Raw genomic sequence first — 22,368 nt, 5'->3', positions numbered from 1 at the left:
GTTATGTTGCGCGTTCAGTCGCCGCTCGACTCGCTACCCGCGCACAGGGAGTAAGCAGACATCCTAGTGCCGAAGTTCTATAGTCTACTATAGTATTTGTGATCGTGACGTGTGTGACAGTGATAAAGGAGAAAGAGAGGATTTTTTTGGAGTGAAAAGGTAGGTTATTTTTAAGGGGTCATTTTTCAGAATTTACGTTTTTTTTTTTTTAAGCTGGGTCCTGGTGACCCTTTAAATAATAGAGTGACATTTTAAATGTAAAAGCAATACTTGCATTTTCAACCGTCACCGTCGTCGTAGACCTAAAGAATAGGGAAGAATAAATATAATATTTATAATACCTTTGGAAGTTCTTAATTATTAAAAACAAAAACGAAAGACAAATAATCTAAAAACTAGCAATGTATTATAAACGATCGTGAAACTGTCATATAAAATTCAAATACATAGCTATTAATTTAAATAATTAGGTAATGAAGTAATAATGCTAATTAGAGTTTTCTTAAATGGTAGATTAACTATGAAACTGAAGGAAAGTAAAAACTAATTAAAATAACTACAGTTCACAAACCTTTCAATTACTTCGGTACTTAGTATTGTATGTATAATTACATGGTTCTTACTAGAGCGTATAGTTTTCAGGTTTATCAGGATAACGTGTAGACTGTTAAGGTTTATGTAACATAGTAATACTCTTACAACATCTACATAATATGTAGTACACTACTTTACATTACTTACATTTATCTGTATTTTTGATTTTTCTGTGTATGATTGTTTGGTCGGAATAAATGATTAGATATTATTACATATAATTATATAAGCAGTATATACACCGCTACACATAAAGGCAATTTGTTTTGAAAGTAGAATAAATAAAAAAACATACGGGAGTTTGATTTATTGTGATAGAGCGAGATGCTGTTAATCCTTGTTATCCTCTTAATTTAACCGTTTTTGTTCCAAATATCAATCCTTAATAAGAATTGTAAAATACTGAACCCATTGATACTGTTTCAATCGCAATCATTAAGTTATTTCTGATAATACACTTTTCCATATATAAGCTTCTGCAAGTGAAAGTCGTAAATCAAAATGCTTTAAATATAAATGCATTTTGAACTTTACTTTCAAGGTTGTTAGTAAATACCATTTCCGTGTATCTCCTTAATGATCTACTGAATATACGTTACTTTGCATTTATGTACATTTAAGAAAAACCCATGACTGTATCTGTGCTGGGCATGGGTCTCCTTTAGAAATAGTGCAGGGGTTAGTTCATGAGTCCAGCGCTCTGGACAATTGTTAGTAGGTATTGGTAGTAACAATCAATCCATCCTATTAAACGAAGATATCATTGCATCAAACAAGATCTTTTACCCCCGGTTTCTGAGGTACAATTAGCGGCAGTTTATCTATTCAATAGCGTTAAAACTCATACAAAAAAAACACTATTGAATAGATAAACTACCGCCAAGTGTACTCAGAAACCGGGGGTTAGTAATGATTGTCACTTCTCTCTTACTTATTTGGAAAGTAAAGTCAGCTAGAAGCCATGAAGCTTACACCTTTTTTTTATAAAGTGGCTTTATACTTTTGCTCATTACTTTTGGCTTAAAGAATTAAATCGCCAACTCTATAATATGATTGACGGAATTGCAAAAAAAAGAATTGAGTGCCATAGCTTAATGGCTTAGCTCGTTTACCTTGCGAAACGGAGGTCAAAATTATCACGTTAGCCAAGATTCGAAAAAAAGATTATATTTTAAATACTCGATACTGAATTACCTACTTTCAATGGCAAGCGTCTTGAAGATTGTTGCGGATTATTGCATTCAAAACGTTTCTTTTTCATTTAAATTCACATCGGTATATTTGATTATCCTGAGGTTAAAGGTGCCGTAAAAATAACAATATTTATATTGAAGCGACTACGGTATTTACACTAACGACCCGATGTCTATCCTACAATATTTATATACATATACGTAATCTTTAAACTAATAATACCCATGTATTGAATAAGTCAATATTTATCTATGGGTCTATAAATATTTACACACGAAACTACCTTGTCCTTACATCACATAACAACCCATAATCTAATGATTATATAGGTAGTTTATTATCATACATTATACCTACCTACTATCCCATTCATGACTGAATCGAATTAAAAAAATCATATTACTATAATCATCTTCCCATGAATATTTATTGTTAAGGTCCATAATATGGAAAATAAAGCTGTTTTCCGTTTGTTATAGAATTTCAAAAGCAGTTAAGTACCACTGTTCCAAAAATTAACTTCTTGCCATTAACTTTTATTTATAAGAATCAGCATACACGTGTAATTTACTGTCGTTTAGTTCGTTGTCAGAACACAGCTAACATTGGGGTATAATTAAGTAAAAGTTTGTTGAAATTAAAAAACATTTCAATGTTGTTTTATTAGTATGAAATGTGTAAGTTACATCGTTAATGGCACTTAATACTGTAATACTATACAGACATTATTCATTTCATAATATTTTGAATCTGAAAATGATAATTACAAACTTTTACTCTATCACATTAACGTGCGAAAATCTTTTTAACCCGATCATGTGTTTTTCTTAAATATATTTTAATGATCTTTCCATTTTAGTCGAAGATACATAATAGCTACTTTCATAAGAGTAAGTAAATCTTATCCACGCTATATCAAGTAACATAATTTGTAGCGTGGTCGGATATGTATGCTACTGGTGGTCTACGAGGTCCCAGATTCGATTCCCGGGTCGGACAGCACTATTGGTCTATTTCTAATCTATACTAGATTGCCCGAAGAACCTGCTCGACAGGACAGGTTGCAATTGGACATGGCAATAGACTCGCCTATTACATGGGACTAACATTGTTAAAAGCGAAACTCGGGTGTATTTCATACACCTATGCCCACACCTTCGGGTGTAACAGGCGTATTATGTATGTATCATTCATAACTTTGGATAAAAAAAATCAAAAGCGCAGCTGCACAGAAACGTATGAAAAAGTCATTAGTGGTACGAAAATTAATGGCTAGAAAGGTTTCATAACTATTATACTCACTAAGTACTTAGAATGAATAGTACAATTATGTAATATGTTACTTCCACTTTTATTTTCACCGATAGCTAGCACGGTCACAAGCAATAATAAAACCGTTCCTCCATCACGGACTTACAAAAAACATAATACTAAATTCCAATTTTTTTCTACGTTATAAAAATGTGAAATCCATATATGAAGAGTCATCATTAAAAGCAACAATAAGTAAAGAAACAATCTTGACATTCGTTTGGATTTGACGGATGCAGGGTATGAAATTGAAAAGAAAAACAGTATATTACTCTCGCTCGCTTAGCTTTTACTGAGAAGATTACGTGAATCATAATGATTGTATAACTCCAACTGATCTCTACACGATAAAAGTTTAGCGTCTTCATAAGCAGTTATATCAATTGCTTGTTTGCTACGTATTAATCTCGGTGATCTTTCAATCCTCATCTGAACAAAGTAAAATGCACACATATTTGTGATAGCATCGTTGTAAGGATTCGCTCCTGGAGAGATGACCAGACAAAACAAGCCACCAACAAGAGGGGTGGGGAGTCAGCGAGTGAGGCCATTGCCCAACACCGGGGCACTGACATAAGCCACAGAACAAAAAACTATGACTAAATGTGGATCTATTATCAATATACAAATAAAATAGTTAATATAAAATTAAAAGCGAATCTCGGTGAACATAACGACTCTTAGTAATACATGATTATAAAATTTTGTAATGACATTAACACGCGTGTTAAATGAAATGAGCAAAATAATAATGCTAAAAAAATATACTAGAATAAAATAATTTGTGTAGTTAATTAGCTGAATTTTGTACCAAATTATATGGTAGTTTAATTTTATCTTAATTATGCTAGTTTGCTTGTTTTAAAATGTTGTAATTTTGGCATTGTGCGTGGCAGTGAAAGGACACTACAAGGTTTTATTCTGGTGTGTGAACTGTGGCGTGTAGAATATGGGAGCGCACAATCGTGAGAAAAAATATATAACAATCTGCAAAATGATGCCTTATGAAAAGTGAACATTTAAAATGGTCGTTGCTTGTAATTTAATTCTGATTGATTGTGCACTGAAATCAATTTATAGATACCTAATCACTGCTATTAACTTAATCGAAACATTATTTTGATCTTTTTCATGATCCGATTTATTTATATTTCGGTAGTGCTAACGTAAGGACTGTTTAGTCTGTTTAAACAGTCAGCCTTTGAATTCGGAAAAAGGTTTAAACTTCCCACTCTTAATTTGGACTTAAATCACTGTTATGGCTGTGTGGTAATAACAATTTTCTTTTTTATACAGATAATCCACAATAAATAACAATGAGAAGTCGGGTGGCCGTAGTAAAATGGCCGCTGCGCTACTGCTCTGCCCGCCACGTTTCGACCACGGCGCGATGTTATCAAGCGTCCGACGGCGGATTGGAAATCGGTGCGTATTCTTTTGTTTTTTATTACTTCCACTTGTTTTCTGTATTTCCTGCCTGATTCATAATGCACGTTTTACTTGAATAACGCAAACTGTGGTTTTCTATGGGAGTAAAAAGTAATTGCTTCTCTAGCAGGTGGTTGATAATCCAAGTTTCAAATAGGACTGTGAACAGTTTAAGATAAATACCCAAAAATGTGTCCACAAAAAAGATGCTAGCGGATCGAGATTGAAGAGTGAAGAAAAAATATATGTGACAAATTCGGGCACATAACATTATTAAAATTAAAAATCGCACTAACAATTAACAGCTCGATCAAAAACAAACTTAAATAAATGTATTGTGAATAGATTGTTGTTTGAGTAGAATATTACTATGCATTTAACGCCTCGGTCATAATGTGACTGGCAAGCATGATTCCTTGTAATATTGTAACATTCCGTACTTTTGACATAATACTTATTGAGCAGCTGTTAAATCTACGTATGTGGTATGAAATAGACATATTATTATGAAGAAGCTTGTCATCATTCGTTTGTGTTTTTTGGTTTGCCGATCATGGTGGTCCAAATAGTTAGCTAGCCTGCCTAATATGAAGTCTTGGAAAGGAATACGCTATCAAATTTTCCTGAAAGCTTGTGATATCATAGTCAAAAGTTTGAAAACATGTAGACGTTACTGGCAAAAAAATGTATTGGTAAAATGTTCTCAGTGTTTTTAAATTTTTCTTGAACTTTATATAATACGACTAGAGACCTTAAATTATATTGTAAGGTATGTTACATACATAAGTACTCGCTACCTACCTAGTTTACGCGAAAGTAGACACGCAAGCCTAGTTCATGGAGGGTAATAGAGAGTTGATGGGAACTAAAACAAGTTTTTATCAGATTTTCAATATACACGAGTACAATACATGAGTTATCAATACTTACTTAAGCTTTCTGAGACAATGATTCTTGCTCATTAAAGATTAATTCCATTGATTGATGCTTAATTTACTTAAACCTTTTGTTTTTCACGTGAAGAGATCTGCATCAAAGACTTAAAGCTCTCGTGATTAATGGATTTTTCAGTTGGTGTTGAATAAAAGGGCTTGTGATTTGAAACTTTCGAAAGAATGTTTTTTTTGAGTAGGTCGAACGACGAATGTAGATTTCGAAGTAAATGGAAATCATTTACACCCGGTTCCTGAGGTACATTTAGCGGTAGTTTATCTATTCAATAGCGTTTAAACTCATATAAAAAAACTACCGTTAAATGTACTCAGAAACCGGCGGGTAGAGACGTCTTTACCCATCCATGGTCTATTATTAGGGGAGGTACTTGCATTACTTTTTTTTTAATTTCCATTACTTTTGTTCCAGGCACAAAGCCAGTGGCATCATGTCCAGCGCAAGGATCCCGTGCGAGGTCTACCCATGCGGCGATAGACACGTCCATGTTCGACATGTCTCCCTCAGTCAAGTCCTGGGACCAGGTGCCCGGCCCCAAGCCTCTGCCGCTCTTGGGAAACACTTGGAGGTTCACGCCATATATTGGTAAGTAGATGGTGTCCTAGCTGAATGATTGAGACCTTATATTAATAAGTAGATTGTATTTTAGCCGAGTGATTGAGATCGCTACTGTTGTTTCAGCCGTGAGTTCTGGCCACTAGACAACGTGGTTATTTGTTTTAACATTTAGATATAGCTTATAATAATTAAGCTAATTTGGAAGCAACAAAATCCGTCTTCTGTATAACGTATAAAGATTCGAACTTGCTATCAGGAAATTGCAGGCTTCATGATTTATTTTTATTTCAATAGCATTATATGGTTTTTTTATTGTTATTTATTATTATTATATTATTGTAATTACATATCGTCGCTTAGGTAACAATACCGCGTAAGTCGAAAATTGGTCATATGACGTTTTATACTTCATTGGATAGATTTTGTCAGCGCGCATCGAATGATGTTAGATTTTTTTTTAAATTGTCCAATCTTGAACGAACTTAATATCTACCTATTTATGTATTCAGTACACATGTCAGAAGTATTTCAAAGATAACAATCAGTTTTTTATCTCTCCTGGAAACATGTCAAATTTAACTTGCGCGGTATTGTTCACGTTACCTAAGCGACGATATCTTTATTGCGTCTCGAAGTGTCTTATGTCAAAACGATAAAATTTTGCAAGAAATATTTCGTGTATTTTAACATAATATTGGTCATTAGGATAAAAAAAGACGTTTGGTAATAAATTGTGTTTACAAAAAGAAAGAAAATAACAACTAATACTAATGATGTAAATACTTAAAGTAAAGTTATATATAAGTTTTTATATAAGCGTGTATTTAACGTGAAATATTCGTTGTTTCAAGTCCAAGTTCAAGGATATTGAACGCAGTTTAAACACAAGGCTATCGTCAACAAACATTTAAACTATTTGTTAGATACCCGACAAAAATAACAGCAAACAAAGAGTGATGAATGTAATTAGCATCTTTATCAAAAACGGCTTAGGTATTACATAACACTATGTAAATGAGACAAAGCATATTTTCATAGGAAAATATATTGAGAGTCTATTATTATTTACTCTTACGCAAGCAGGTCAATTTGGAATAATGCCGACAATTATAACAACACGTGACATAAGAAATAGATTTTTTCGTCTAAAAAATAAAACTGTAAACCTGACTTTCTTTCTCTTAAAAATAGTTTAACTAAATGTTAATCTACTTGATATAACGGAAAATGCATTCCTATAGTACTTTATTATTCTTTAAACGTACAATTCTTAAATTTATATCTGCACTGGTTTCGTGCTAAGTTAACGAAACATTTAAAAACAAAACACAAAGTGAAGCATAAACAATTAGTCAGTAAGTGCATGTAAAAAGGACACCGTTACGCGTACTTTTGTTCTGGGTTATTTTGAGAAGTTTAAGAGCTAACAGTTAGAAGTCTTCGTCAGATATCATACGCATCGTCGTTAAACTACTGCGAGACTTATCTTACTACCTGTTCTCGTAATTTACCTACCCGGTTCCATGATAACTTTACTCCACTGATTTGCATTAACTTTTCTAAAGTGCGATATAATATGGCCATTGGCCGTCTATACCAGCGATGATCTATATCATAAGAATTAATTAGGAAAAGTTCAGATGTATTCAAACGTTTTTCATCAATGTGGTTGTTGAGACAGTTAACATTTTTACCATTTTCGATTTAAGAAGTCTCAAAATGTTAAACTCTACCATAGGTTAAAAGTCATTTAAAAGACAAAAGCTCGTTAATACAACGAAATACGTAAAAACCTTGAAATTGAAAATGAATTAGTTATATATTATAATAACTTCGCATATTTATAGTACGTATACGTTTAGTACATATTACGTTTGTAAAAACTGTGACGGAATTAACATAATATAGTCTTGAATAAACACTTAAGTTGCAAACGTGCATCATTTGGTTGTAGAGGTCCTTGACTCTCGACGGATTATGATATTATTGCTGACCGTGAACTATTCAACGTGGGATACAAACCATTCAAACTAAATCTTTTGTGGAAATTGAGAATTAATGAGCTAGTTGCGTTAAGAAAATCGTAATGTAGAAAATTATCGTTTCATGTTTCGTAATCTAAGGATAATTTGAAAATAAGCAACCAACTTTATGGTCAAAATAGAAAATTTTAGTTGTCCCTTGCTTTACGCAAGCATGCCACAACTCATAAGGATTGTCAGCAGGAAGACTGCAAATTATAGGTTCATTGAAAAGTTCAATGATATTTCACTCAAGGAAGGAAATAAGAGGATTTAAAAAAAGTTCACCGCATTTAATTCATTTCCAACGACATGTAGCCATTTATTGTCTTAGCGGGTGTACGTATTCCGGGTAGCTTTTTTCCTTCAATTATAGACGCTTGTAAAAATTATTGGTTTCGATTTGACACCCCGGTTTTAGTTGATTTAATGAATGAATGAATAATTTTCATTGAAAAATTTAATCAGATCGCATAGTAATTAAAATATAATTATTACTTAATGTTACAAATGTAGGCACCTTTCTTTCTTCTGCTCTACTTAGAAACTAAATTTAACATTTTCATGTTTCTCGTTTAGGTATCCATTCGTTAATTAGGTAAATACGTCGTATGACACCGTCTTCATTGAGAAACAATTTATTTAAACATCGTCAAACTCACACAAAATGTCATATAACAGCTGAGTAATTAAAGTTATTGGCAAATCGTCACCCACGGCGTAATAAAAACTATGGAATATTTGTACAATACCGCGCACGCCATGACTCCAATATACCTACCACACTTTAATTTGGTACTGAACAAACTTGATTTTTAAAGGCGTGTTAAAACTATTTTAGTGTCTACATATGTCATGTTATGTCTATCTAGGGCTTGGTTTGAGTTAAATTTATCACTACTACTCATTAGTAGATGAGGACGATAGTCTATCGTAAACAATTCGGCGAGTCTGCAGATTTTTAAATTTTTCTGTGAAATAGATACCTTATTTATACATTTGTCTTTACAAAAATGAAGCAGAATGGAACGATTCTTAGCTAAGTACATCTTAATCATTTCGGTTTATCTTAACATAATTTCCAGTCTCTAGTTAGTAGCAAAAAAATGAAATTTTAAGTAAAATCTGAATATTACACAGATCATTATCATCTCCATGTAAAACAATTATGATGCAAGTGATAGCAGACGAGGCAATCTTTAATAATTACGCCGTAATAAGCATTCAAGCCATTGTTTTATGTTTTCGTAACGGCTTATACACGGCATACCAATTTTCTTTAACACTGCCTCCGCGTTACGAAAATCTTTTTGTAGGACAAGGTCGCCATTTTGATTAAACGCATCAACATCTTTTTTAATGTACCACAATGGCCGCCAGTAATCTTTTGTGGCTACTGTATGATGTGTACAAGAGGGTATTATGTAAGTTGAAGGCTTGCAATTACTTTGAAATGATTATTATGATATTTATCACCTTGTCATCATGATTTTGATGTGCGCATACATGTTTGTAAATGTCTTTATTATTTAAATATTAATGACTATACGTCTATTAGTTTTAAAATAAGTACTATTGGAATTGCAGCAATAATTCTTCAGAAAATAATTTGTTTGTTTGAAGTTAAAAATGATGTTGTAACTTCACATTTCACGGAATGCATTTTTTTTTACTTCTCGTCATTAAATAAAAGTATTTGTTTCCCGTAAGGAAAAAATGTCAAATTATTCCAATCAATAACTAAAGAATAAAATTATAAAAAAATGCTATATCTGTAAAATAGTTGTTGCTGCTTGAATATATCGTAGGAAACGTAAAAAGATTGTATTGTTTTTTTCTTAAACTTTTTAATCTCTACCGGTTAGAGTTAGTTATCTATCTCTAACCACAACAAGTTACGGATAGAGCAGGCCTTAAAATTTGCACGTTACACGCAAGGCATTTCCTTCCTTATGCAATGTTTCCACGCTTGGCGGGGTCCGCGGTGACAACATGTACTTGCATATTTTTCAACTAGTTCTAGGTACAGTGTAGCTATTACATACTGCCCTATTGCAACATCTATGTTATTAATAGATCTATGGATTAATCGTTTCGCTTAGATCGTTTACGTATAAGTATGGACTTACAACTATAGGATAGCAGATTGTCGTGGCAGTAACGTGCGTTCTGTTTGTTCCGCGATATATTTGTGATTTAGGGTAAAAGTTGAAGTGTTTATCGGTTCAAATGTTGAGTATATTATTTTTAAAAGAGTGTTCGGTTTAAAATCAGTAAATTATTAGTGTCTTTGTCGTTTTTTCTCAAGAAAATTGGTTGGAAATTAAAATAAATTGTGGTTGACAGCTGTCGAAGCAGACAGTTTTTTCTTAATATTTTCGGCCAGTACGATATAAAAACTCCATGGAGAGTTCCAGTGACGACGAGGATGGATCCGTTCGCACTGTAAATGACTATGGAGGTTCTGACTGTGTGGATACAAAAAATAATAATAAAAGAACCAGGCAGGACAGTAGCAGCATCGACGATGATTCTCTGGGATCTGATTTTACGACTGTAGGGAAGAAGGGGAAGAAATTGCGCACTGCTACGACAAAAATCGCTGATCCGAGTCGTAATAATGGAGAGTTACCTAACAATATTAACGAAGAGACGTATGAAGTATCAATTACTTCCAAGGAGATTTTACCAAAACAGATCAGTATGTCGAGAATTTTGTTTAAGGAGGATGTTGCGAATATTTCAAAAGTAATATACAAAAGCCCTTTTAAAGTACTTATTCGGGTAAAGAGTCATGCAGCAGTAGAAAAGTTATTGGCATGTAAACATTTTAAGGAAAATGGATGGGTATGTAGAAATACTAGTGAGGTAAATGTATCATACGGTCTTATCAAAGATGTAGATATTGAGTTGGAAGAGGATAATTTAAAGGATATTCTGAAATGTGATATGGAAATTCTTTCTATAAAACGCTTGAATAAGAGAGATAAAGACGGAAAGTGGGTAAAAAGTGAGAGTGTCCGCATATGTGTTAAAGGTCCCACTTTACCTACGTTTATATCATCATATGGCTTAAGGCTGAAAGTAGAACCTTTTACCTTCCCAGTGACTCAGTGCTCCAACTGTTGGAGATACGGACATTTGAAGCTTTACTGTCCTTTGAAAAAAGTGATATGTCCAAAGTGTGGTGGTGAACACACTAATTGCGAAACAGTTAAATTTACATGTGTAAATTGTAAAGGTAACCACATGGCTATGGTTAAAAGTAAATGTCCGGTATTTTTGAAAGAGAAAAATATAAGAGGTGTTATGGCAGAACTCAATTGTACATACAAAATAGCTGTGAATAAAATGAAAGTTGAAAGAAATAGTTTAGAGTCTCAAGTGGTAAGAGCTACAGAGCAATCTGCTGAATTCAACAGTAGTGTGAAATCTTATTCTGATGTGCTTAAAGATGGTCTTACGGTTAAAGAACATATAAAAGGGCAGGATGTGACGGGCGACAACCCGGAAGACGATGGTATATCTTTGATTCTACCAAATACAGTTAGCAGCAAGAAAAAATCTATTCAACCTAAACCTTCAACTTCCAAGCCTATAAAAAATGTTTACGTAAAACAAGTAAGAGTTTTAAAACAAAGTGATATCGCTAATAAAGCTGATACCAAAGATGAGGAGGAAGATTTCAGTTTGGAGAGAATTGTTAAAAAGATCACTGGTTTTTGGAGGTCGAATATGGATTTTATAGCAAAGATAAAACTTACTTTTGAGTTTATTGTTACGCATTTAAAGAAATATTTTTTCGATAACTGTAATGTTGGATTCCTGATGAAGTTATTAGGTATGGTTAACAATAATGGATAGTTCCTTCAATTTGCAACTCAAGACTCTTAACATCTTCCAGTGGAATGCAAATAGTTTATATCCGAAATCCACAGAGTTGCAATTACTATTAAGTCAGGAAAAAATTCATATTTGTATAATCAGCGAGACATGGCTGTCTGTTAATAAAATTATTACCATGACCAATTACAACATTCTTCGTAAGGATAGAAATGATTCATATGGTGGCCTATGTGTTATTGCGCACAATTCCATAAAGATTTTGCCTTTAAGTTTTAACCACCCTAATTGCAATATAGAAGTTCTGGCTGTCAAAATATTAAATATTAAGGGACTTTCAAATATTATCTCCATTTATTGTCCTCCATCTTTGACCACCTCTCAATATGATTGGGATTGCATCTTTCGTTCATTTGATACAGAAACAATGATTGTTGGTGATTTTAATGCACACCATTTAGCGTGGTCTTACAAAACAGAGCCTAGAGGCGAATTAATTTATTCATCATATTTTGATCGTGATTATGTGTGTTTAAATGATGGTAAACCAACTAGAATTAAACTAGTTAACGGAGTTATTCAAGAAACTTCACCTGATATAACTTTTGCTACTACTGATATTTCATTAAAACTGACTTGGCAAGTTACAAATGAATCCTTAGGAAGTGATCACATTTTCATTAAAATTAAATATGGCTTTGATTCTTCGCATATTTGGTCGAAGCGTCGAAATTTCAAAGAAGCGGATTGGAATAAATACAAAGAATTATCGGAAGCTGTATTCACTGATTTGAATATTAAAAATGATATCCAGGAATCTTATGATTTGTTCGAGTCTAAAATTAACTATATAGCAGAGCAATCAATTCCTTGGATTAGAACTTGTCAAGACCCTAACACAAAATTTGTACCCAAGCCTTATTGGAGCTCTCAATTATCGATGGCAGTGGCTGCGAGGCGTTTAGCACTTTCAAATTTAAGACGTAATCCTACACCTGATAACTACAGAGAGTACATAACTAAAATGAAACAAGCTCGTGGCGTTATTAAAAAGGCTCGTAACAAAGGTTGGAGAGATTTCTGTTCGAGCATTGATCATGAAACTTCGGCTTCAGACATGTGGAGGAAGATGAGATGGCTGAAAGGAGGACGGTTTTCCAACCGCTGCGTAGACAAGGAGAAGAGTATTGACTTGCTCCGATCTTTAACCCCAGATTCGGCTTCGGAGGAATCTCCCTTGTTCGTGAATGATTTTTCAGTCATTGAGAGAGAATTTTCTCTCGCTGAATTAGAGAACTGTTTTAAACATAAAGATACAAGCCCAGGTATTGATAACATTTCATATACTATGATGTACCATTTATCATTTTCTGGTAAAGATTTTTTACTGCAAATGTACAATTCGATATTAGCTAAAGGTATAATTCCAAGTCAATGGAGAAATATTAGAGTGATTCCGATCCCAAAGCCAGGTCGCGATCCAAATAGTCCTTCTTCTTTACGTCCGATTTCCTTGATTTCATGTGTATGTAAAATTTTTCACTGGTTATTGTTAAAAAGGCTTGAATGGTACGTTGAGAAACGAGGGTTATTTTCCCCATCTACCATAGGTTTTCGAAGGTCCCATTCTTGCTTAGATAATCTTACTAGGTTAGTTACGAGTGTCCAAATAGGTTTTTCTAGTAATAGGGCAACAGTTGCTTGTTTTGTTGATATTTGTAATGCGTATAATAATGTAAATATTAATTGTTTAATTTTTATATTAAGAAAAATTGGTATAGGTGGGTTAATTTGCAAGTATTTATGGAGCTTTCTAAATTCTCGAAATCTTCAGGTTGTGAGTTATGATAATGAAGTTACAGTTAGGCGGGCGAGTATAGGATTAGCTCAAGGCGACCCTCTCTCACCTTTACTTTTTAATATTGCTACTATGGATATTTGCAAATTAATAACTGATGTTTCTATTTCACAATATGCTGATGATTTTGTGTTATTTACGTCTGCCAATAGACATAACTTAAGCCCAGCATTGTCTACTTTAAATTCTGCTTTAAGTGTTCTCCAAAATAGTTTAGGGAGTGTTGGCCTTTATTTGTCTGAATCTAAATCGTATGCTTGCGTATTTAGTCGTTCTAAGATTAGAGAAAATGTTCAGATTAGTATTAATGGCTCACATATTAAAGTTGTCGATAAAATTAAGTATTTAGGTTTGTGGTTGGATGCATCTTTAAGATGGGGTGCGCATATAAATGAAACTTGTGAGAAGGTTTACAAATACCTTAATATTTTTAAGGTTTTAGGTAGTAGTTCGTGGGGTGTTCATCCTAAACATCTGCGTAGGTTGTACATTTCCCTTATAAGAAGTAGGATTGATTATGCCAGTTTTTTGTATGGCAATAGTGCTAATATTCATTTAAATAGATTAGATGTTTTGCAAAATCGAGCTTTACGTGCATGTGGCGGATTTATTCGTACTACTCCTATTTGTGTAATGGAGAACGAGCTCTGTGTGCCGCCATTGTTTGTGAGGAGACAGTGGCTAGCTTGTAGGTATTGGTTGAGAATAGTCTCTTTCGCCAATAACCAAACAGTGGACTTGCTTGAGAAGCTATCAACTTTAGGTAGTAATCATTTCTGGCAGAATAAGAAAATACCTATTTTAGTTGATGTATACAATAAATATAAAGATATGGTCGTTCATAAGAGTAGCAGTTTAGAAATGTTTAGCCTTGATACTTGGATATCGTCTGTTAATATTAAACACTGTATTCATTCTAAGATTGAACATTTTGATATTCCAAAACGTAAGTGTAGTGTACAAAATTTAAAGTCTATTGTAACGACAATGTTGAATTCTGATTATAAAGATTTTTATTTGATATTTACTGACGGGTCCAAGGATACTACTGGTGTTGGAGCAGCATTTTTTGACCCCCAAAATGATTACAAAACTATGTTAAATTTATGCGATGGTGCTTGTGTTATGAGAGCAGAGTTGACAGCCATTACTGAAGCCCTTTCTTATGTAGAGTCTATAGAGGTCAAAGATGTGGTCATTTTGTCGGACTCAAGAAGTGCTCTCCAACATTTGGCCCGTTGTGTCACGGGTGTCCGAGGCATGCCGATAGCTTATGCGGCACTAGAGTCGATTCATTTATTACAATCGAAAGGAATTAATATCAAACTTCAATGGATTCCTTCTCATGTAGGGATTTCAGGGAATGACATTGTGGATGGGCTTGCTGGTCGAGCTGCATCGGATGGTATACCTTTCGGCAGCAAGCCCTACCCTTCAGAACTGATTTCTTTCATGAAATCTAGTTGCTTCGACATATGGAAGCAACATTTTGAGTCCACAATGTCAACCAAAGGTCTCTGGTACCGGACCATGCAGCCAGCGCTGTCTCGGGCCCCTTGGTGTGATGAGTCAGGCCTGTCGAGGGATCAGATAGTGGCGGCATTCAGGGTTCGTTCCGGTCATGTGCCCTGCGGCAAATTTTTGAATTTGGTGGGTGTTAAATCGTCGCCGATATGTAATTCATGCTCGAAAATCGATGATTTGTTGCATATTTTAATAGAATGCAGTTTATATAACAATATTAGAGCACAGTTGCAATTGCAGCATTTTTTTTGTCATAATGGTAGTATAAATGTTACTTTGAGTGATCCATTTTCTGAAAAGGCGATTAAAATTTTTAAGTTTTTTAGTTATGTTTTTTCTGTAAATATGCAAAATTAAAATATATTCAATTTATTTTTCTCTTTTTAATTTATATTTTTTGAAAATTTTAATTGCCTTCAGTTAGAAAATTAGTTTTTTTTTTAAGATTTTGCTGTACACTTTGTTGTAATTTGAGTTTCCCTATGAGGCCGACATAGCCTTTTGTTGGCTAAAGGCCTTGACAATAAATTTGATTAAAAAAAAAAAAAAAAAACTATAGGATAGAATGCTTAAAGAATATGTTTCGAATATGATTTTACATTGATATAAAAGCAATCATAAGAATTAGTGTATCCTTCAGTTCTATATAATTGACTCTACTCAACGGTTATTATATCACTATAACTTTGACAATTATTAAACAACTTTGATACTGACAAACTTTATAATCTTTCAAGTGCAACCAAGGTAAGAATTGTCGTAAAAAGAAGAATAAAATAGCCCAAAATCACAAACAGCGAATATGAAAATACTCAGGGGTTCGAAATTGCCTGTGTTTTGTTGTTCGATCATAACAGTTTCGTCATCGAAGTACGACACCATAAAACGACAAGACAAGGAGTACCTACAGGGTAATTAGAAAGTTCCGCAGACGCTGGAACGAGGTTTTTATCTGAATCGAGCCATGGACCATGTCCGGTCAGGATTTCTAGACAAGTCACCTTTCCAGTTTGACTCTGTATGTGAAAACTTTAAGTTACTATCAACGAATAGTACAAATGTACTTTAAAAATCACTAATGGGATAATGTCTTTAGTCTGTTTTGGTAGCTTACTAAAATGTCTCCTGTGGCTACAATATCTTGATAAAAAAAGTTATTGTTGTGATATTAATTATGTATTTTATAGACTTATCTCACCTCTGTGCCGGTAAAAACAATAGCCCCATTAACAGTAATTGCTGAGTTATTTGAGGCCTCGAGGCTAGGTTTTCTGTTGGCTTAAGTGCATTCTCTAATTTTGATAATAATTTACTTCCTTCAACAAGCGCATTGAACATCATAGTGGCTACGCTATGTAAACCTTGAGATATGCTTGTTTCATAACTTCGAGATAAGTATTGGTTAGTTTAAGCATCCGTTAACTGGCGGATGTGTCGCAAATTCTTAACGTTCGGGATGCTATGCGTTTACTAGAGGTGAGTTGTGACATAATTCTATATTTATATAGTTTATTTTTGAAAATTGTCTGCGCTGTTATATCGGTCTGTTATTTAATTTACCTACGTGAATTAATTACAATTTAGCAAGGTTAGTGAAAACGATATTAGGCTTACAACGTATTGTTTTGAAAAGTAGATTAAATTAAAAGGACCCATGTGAAAGTTTACAATTAATAATTCATTGTGGGTGGGCTGTAACAGTGACTAATTGAATAATGTGGTGTAAGTGAGGGCGCATGTAACCGGAGCACACGCCAAAAGTAACTTAAGTGAAGAAGGGAATGCAATTGCAGTTGACATGAGCCTTATTTGTGCGTATGGAGTAGCATTTCGAATGACAATTAAATCGACAATTTATTGAACCTTAGTACTCTGTTCTGAATGCAAAAACTTACCTTTCGTTTCAGCAAGGAATAAAAATCATTTTCGAAATCAATCGACCAAAGGAAATTAGAATTCGAGTAATTCAAAAAAATAAGTTTAGCCGTCTTTACCTACATAATGATTTGATGGATTAGATACACAAAAAGAACAGAATTCTGAAGACGTGTTTGCATTTTATTTTGGTGCATATCATGGCTTCTTAAGCTATTTCTAGTACTGGTTAAACCAGTCGATCTGTAGGAGTTTTAATCGGAATCAATTATGTGGTTTAACTGACTTGACAGTAGGGAAGTACAAGTACAAGTATTGCCCTATTTGTCCCATTTATTGTACATGGTTCCTATAAACTCTACATTCAGTTGGAGTTATTCAATAAGGTATCATACCTTTTTATCCGATTGTGAAGCGCAAATTAGGGTTATTATTGCAGTTCCTATACTTACTTTTTTATTTGTCTTTATTGTTTAATTCAAAATGGGTGGTTCGAAAAACTGTTAAGATATTTTCAAGTAAAACGAGAATGTGCGCTATTCTTTAAAAGCTGATTGCGAAATAGATAACGATTGTAACAAGTGCGGCGATAGTAATCGATAAATAAATGAGATCAAACACAGCGATCCAATGGAGCTCTCACTTTCTTAGGGAGAGGTGGTGACCACTGACCGACAACTTCGAAAGTGAAACTGCAGGGAACGGGGAATGTATTGAGCCGTAGTTTCTACACAGATCAGATCAGATCACCGATTTCCGATTGTTCCGGATCCGGACGATAGTTACGGTTTCGTTATCCGTAAGATAATACTTCAGAACACATGATACTTTTTATTAAATTTAAAGTTGCAAATTAACAAGATACATGTTATAGTCTTCATAAACGTATATCTAATTCTACTCGTAAATGCATTTCGATGTTTAAATTCGGTTAGACCACCGAAGCGATAAAAATGGTTTAATGCGTCTTAACTGAAGCCCACAAAGAGCAAAGTCTGTTTCAACAAAAGACTAGCAAAATGTATGTTATATCCATCACTGTCTTCTATTACCTAAGGTAAAGCTATAAAATACTTTATTTTCAGGTGGTTACTCCGTAGAGCACATAGACAAGGTGTGCTTATCCTTGCGCGCTCAGTACGGCAACTGTGTCAAGGTGACCGGTCTACTTGGCAGACCAGACATGCTGTTTGTATTTGATGCCAGTGAAGTTGAAAGAGTCTTTAGAGGAGAAGATGCTGCTCCGCATAGGTATTGTCTTATTTTCTAAAGTAATACGATATTTTCTTACTGAGATACTCCATTCCTTCCTGCAACTCGTATATTTCATCTTATTTGATGGTTTAGCAATAACAAATGTGGTACTTTTTCGTTTCAGGCCGTCAATGCCGTCCCTAAACTATTATAAGCATACGCTTAGAAAAGACTTCTTTGGAGCTGAAGAGAACTGTGCTGGAGTTATAGCTGTGTAAGTTTCATACCAATAACGAAACCCAGATAAATCTACAAATAAAATTTCAGCACATAAATGAAAAAACTGTCAAAGCTGTTAAGGTAGCCGATACATATCTACATCCATAATATGTTCGTATTAATGTTTGATTCATTGTTGTGGTTTTGTGTACACTCCATTTTCAGTTTAATATCTTTACTTCTAAGGTTAATATATTATGTTTGCAGACATGGTGAATCATGGGCAGCATTCAGAACCAAAGTGTCGAGGGTGGCATTAAGCGCGGGTGCCGCCGCACAATACACGGTGCCCGTTGCCGAGGTCGCTGATGCTTTTGTAGAGAGGTAACTATGAATTCCCATAAAGCTATAACTATCGAGCTCAGGATATAAGAGCCCATTTTAAACAAATCTGCTGTGACGCTCAGTGTACATTTTAAACGGTTTAACTCTACGAAATGGTCAATGCGGACTAGTAAAAAAGAGCCCCACGAGCATAAGAACAAGTTTTTATGTATGTTTGCAGAGTACGGAGCATAAGAAATGAGGATTCGGAGACACCTGGCCACTTCCTAAACGAAGTACACAAATGGTCTTTAGAGTGTGAGTAAATAATTAAAATTTTTACTAAAAAGACGTAGAGCATGATTATTGTATTGATTAGATGAAATAATGGGAAATATAATGATAATGGATCGAGATCGGTCGGTATTTTTGAACTAGTCGTTCTTTGATTGCAGCCCTTGGTCTAATAGCCCTAGACACTCGTCTTGGATGTTTCGAAGCTCAAGAAGACTCCGAGAGTATGCGGCTGATTCATGCTGTTCAAACTTTCTTCCTAAGCGTTGGTGAGCTCGAGCTCCGCGCCCCCTGGTGGCGAATCTACCCTACCTCAATGTTTAAGAAATATGTTGCCGCCCTGGACACAATCCTTAGGTAACTGTACTTGTTTTTTTGTTATTGGTTTGGCTTAAATCTAGTACAATGCAACTTGGCAAACTGGTCAAATTGTTATTTACATTTTCTACATTGTGTATTTATGTTTTAAATTGACTCTAACGAAAGAACGATGTTTACTGAGTAATATGGAGCCTCTTATTTGATGTATGAAGAAATAAAGAAAAAATACTGCATATGGCCCATTTCTTAATGAAAACCTATACAGCTTCTGATGTTTTTTGTTTTGTTTTGGTTTTCCAGCGTGACTCTCAAACATGTCGAGAAGGCACTAAAGGAATGTGAAGCCAATGGAGGCAGCAAGTCGTTGTTACAAGACTTAGTTACAGCCGCTGGACCGAGGGTAGCGGCAGTGGCAGCCTTAGATCTCTTCTTAGTAGGCATTGATACGGTAGGTTATAAATATTTACTTTTTATCGTATGTCCTATTACAATGGCGACTTGAAGACGCCTGCCAAAATAGCAAAGCAATTATTCTCATTTGTGCGATACGCGTTCGGCGTTCTAACTACTATATAGTCACTTTTATTTCATTGATACATATACACATGATGTTTAATGTTAAATGAAAACATTAATATAAGAAAGGTAGACCTGTATGACAAGATGTATGGATGTGAATAAGGCAAGGGAAGTTTGTAAGGTTCGTACCAAGTGGTGTTCTTTAGTCTCTGCTTACTCCTATGGGAAAAGTGTGATATTATGTTTGTATGTAAGTTATACGTCAACTAGAGAATAATACAGCAGACTACAATAACTGAAATCATTTTAATTTCAGACATCAAATGCAGTAGCGTCAATATTATACCAGTTATCATTAAGGCCCGGGGTACAAGAACGATTATACGAAGAAATCAGTAAAGTTCTACAGGACAGACCCATGAAACCCGGCGATGTTAACCAAATGCCTTATTTGAAAGCTTGCGTCAAAGAAGTTATGAGGTAAATAACTCCCTGTTTACTCAATTCATCAATATAAAACCGATAAACATTAATTTATTACAAAAGAATTAAATAGTAAAGTAGCGCCTACTTATTTTGCAATACACTATCCATATTTTAATTTTTCTAGAATGTATCCAGTCGTTATAGGCAACGGCCGACAGCTCACCAAAGACACAATTATTTGCGGCTATAATATACCAAAAGGAGTAAGTAAAAAGTGAAATAAATTGTTTAACTCTCACGTCTAACAGAACTATTTTATCACAGATTATAACAGATTACTTCTATTTCTTTTCACAGACCCAAGTAATATTCCAACACTACGTGATGGGTAATAGCGACGAGTATTTCTCAAATGCATCAGAATTTCGTCCAGAAAGATGGATGCAAAGATCTTCTACGCAGAATCATCACGCATTTGCGTCGCTACCATTCGGCTACGGCAAACGCATGTGCTTGGGCCGAAGATTTGCAGAACTAGAAATACATACAGTTATATGCAAGGTACCTACATAGCGATTATTTGTTTGGGCATATTCGAATTATTTGTTTGGGCAAAGTGGTTTTGTCTGACCATAATTCAGTTTAAGCTGACCTTTTAGATTAAAACTATATGATAAACATCAACTGATGGCTGATGTAGAGAAATGCGGACTTTTTTTTATGATTTTTCCACTTGTTCTATCAGTAGCCTCATATTATGCGCTTTATTTTGCTACTACGGAATGTGTAAACAAAATCTTTGCTTTCAGATGGTGCAAGCATTCAAAATGGAATACCACCACGAACCAATGGACTACCATATTCATCCCATGTATACGCCGAATGGTCCCATTAGACTGAAACTTATCGAGCGATAAAAGTCTATTGAATTACACATTAACTGTTTATACTAGTTAATTTAATTTACCTAGCTAAAAAAACACAATATATATTTTTTATTTCAGTAAACCTTGTACAGTATAGTGGGCGGGGCTTCCCAGAAGGTAATCCAAGGATACTTAAATTGTGTAGGGAAAGCCTCGCCCTTCCCACGTTATCTACCTTACCTAGTTATACTTTGTGTCGGGACAGAAATATCAATATATTAATAAATAAGTAGATGCTTCTCAAACCAATCATTTCGACGGATATGATGAAAATAGTGAAAAGCTAATAAAAGTGATATATTATTATTGTAAAAGGTTAGGGTTTTGTTAATTGCCGTATCGAATATTACGCTAAATTTATTGCAGTTTCGGCATCTACTTGATATCGAAGACAAAATTTTTGCATTGTGTTATAAACGTGTTAATAGTCCGTCTGACTGCTGGTAGCCGAATCGATTACAATTTTAGACTTTTAGAGGTAGCCTGCCTAAAGTACCTGTACTTAGTTAAGTTGATTGTACTTATCAATAATTGTATTGATTCGACTATACTATTAAGAGGTTATATATAAAATCTTTGTATTTAGTAGGATTTTGTAGTGGGCGTATTTATTTTTAGCCAAGGCCGAACTCCCACACCCATCCTGGGAGACAGCCAGTTTACTTTATTATTTTGTACTAATTCTTATGAACAAAGGAATATTATGTGAATAGTTCAGAACTCTAGTACGTTATGAAATCGAGTTACCATTACTATTATTCTGTAGTCATTGTGCTTCACAGGGTTTACAGTGTACCTAATAATTTAGAATTGTAGAATATGTGTTATAGAAGGTCAATACTTATCTGATTGGACAAAATTACTTAATTTATATGTTATGAATTATTTTTATTATACTTTACAAATAATAATGTCTGTGTAATAATGTATATAGGTACTGTATGTTTCGTGGACCAAAAAAAATAAAGGAGCAGTTTTGTACAGAAAC

General features: G+C 34.2%; 1 protein-coding gene across 2 annotated transcripts; it reads left to right on the top strand.

The window, feature by feature from the left end:
• Window positions 1–22,367, top strand: LOC142980736 (putative cytochrome P450 49a1). Of its 2 annotated transcripts, XM_076126299.1 has the most exons (13): window positions 1–159; window positions 4,396–4,524; window positions 5,890–6,063; window positions 18,243–18,408; window positions 18,536–18,625; window positions 18,838–18,954; window positions 19,136–19,212; window positions 19,350–19,545; window positions 19,810–19,957; window positions 20,345–20,508; window positions 20,639–20,717; window positions 20,812–21,015; window positions 21,264–22,367. In XM_076126299.1, the coding sequence occupies exons 2-13, from the start codon at window positions 4,416–4,418 to the stop codon at window positions 21,369–21,371; spliced, it is 1,632 nt and encodes a 543-aa protein (XP_075982414.1). In that variant the 5' UTR covers window positions 1–159; window positions 4,396–4,415; the 3' UTR covers window positions 21,372–22,367. The 2 variants fall into 2 exon arrangements, with proteins under 2 accessions (XP_075982414.1, XP_075982412.1); XM_076126297.1 differs by lacking the exons at window positions 1–159; window positions 4,396–4,524; window positions 5,890–6,063 and adding an exon at window positions 10,178–13,225.
• Window position 22,368: the final 1 nt, after the last annotated feature.

Source organism: Anticarsia gemmatalis, chromosome 18 (genome assembly GCF_050436995.1).
Source record: "Anticarsia gemmatalis isolate Benzon Research Colony breed Stoneville strain chromosome 18, ilAntGemm2 primary, whole genome shotgun sequence".
Lineage (NCBI taxonomy): Eukaryota > Metazoa > Arthropoda > Insecta > Lepidoptera > Erebidae > Anticarsia > Anticarsia gemmatalis.
The sequence above is the reverse complement of the archived record's forward strand: the minus strand, read 5'-3'. Positions and strand labels throughout refer to the sequence as shown.

Bases quoted from the DNA above. Each gene is read 5' to 3' on its own strand.
- LOC142980736 (XM_076126297.1), top strand. From the start codon at position 11,914: ATGGATAGTTCCTTCAATTTGCAACTCAAGACTCTTAACATCTTCCAG. The intron at 18,955-19,135 runs GTAACTATGAAT...GTATGTTTGCAG, and splicing joins GCTGATGCTTTTGTAGAGAG to AGTACGGAGCATAAGAAATG. The intron at 21,016-21,263 runs GTACCTACATAG...CTTTGCTTTCAG, and splicing joins TACATACAGTTATATGCAAG to ATGGTGCAAGCATTCAAAAT.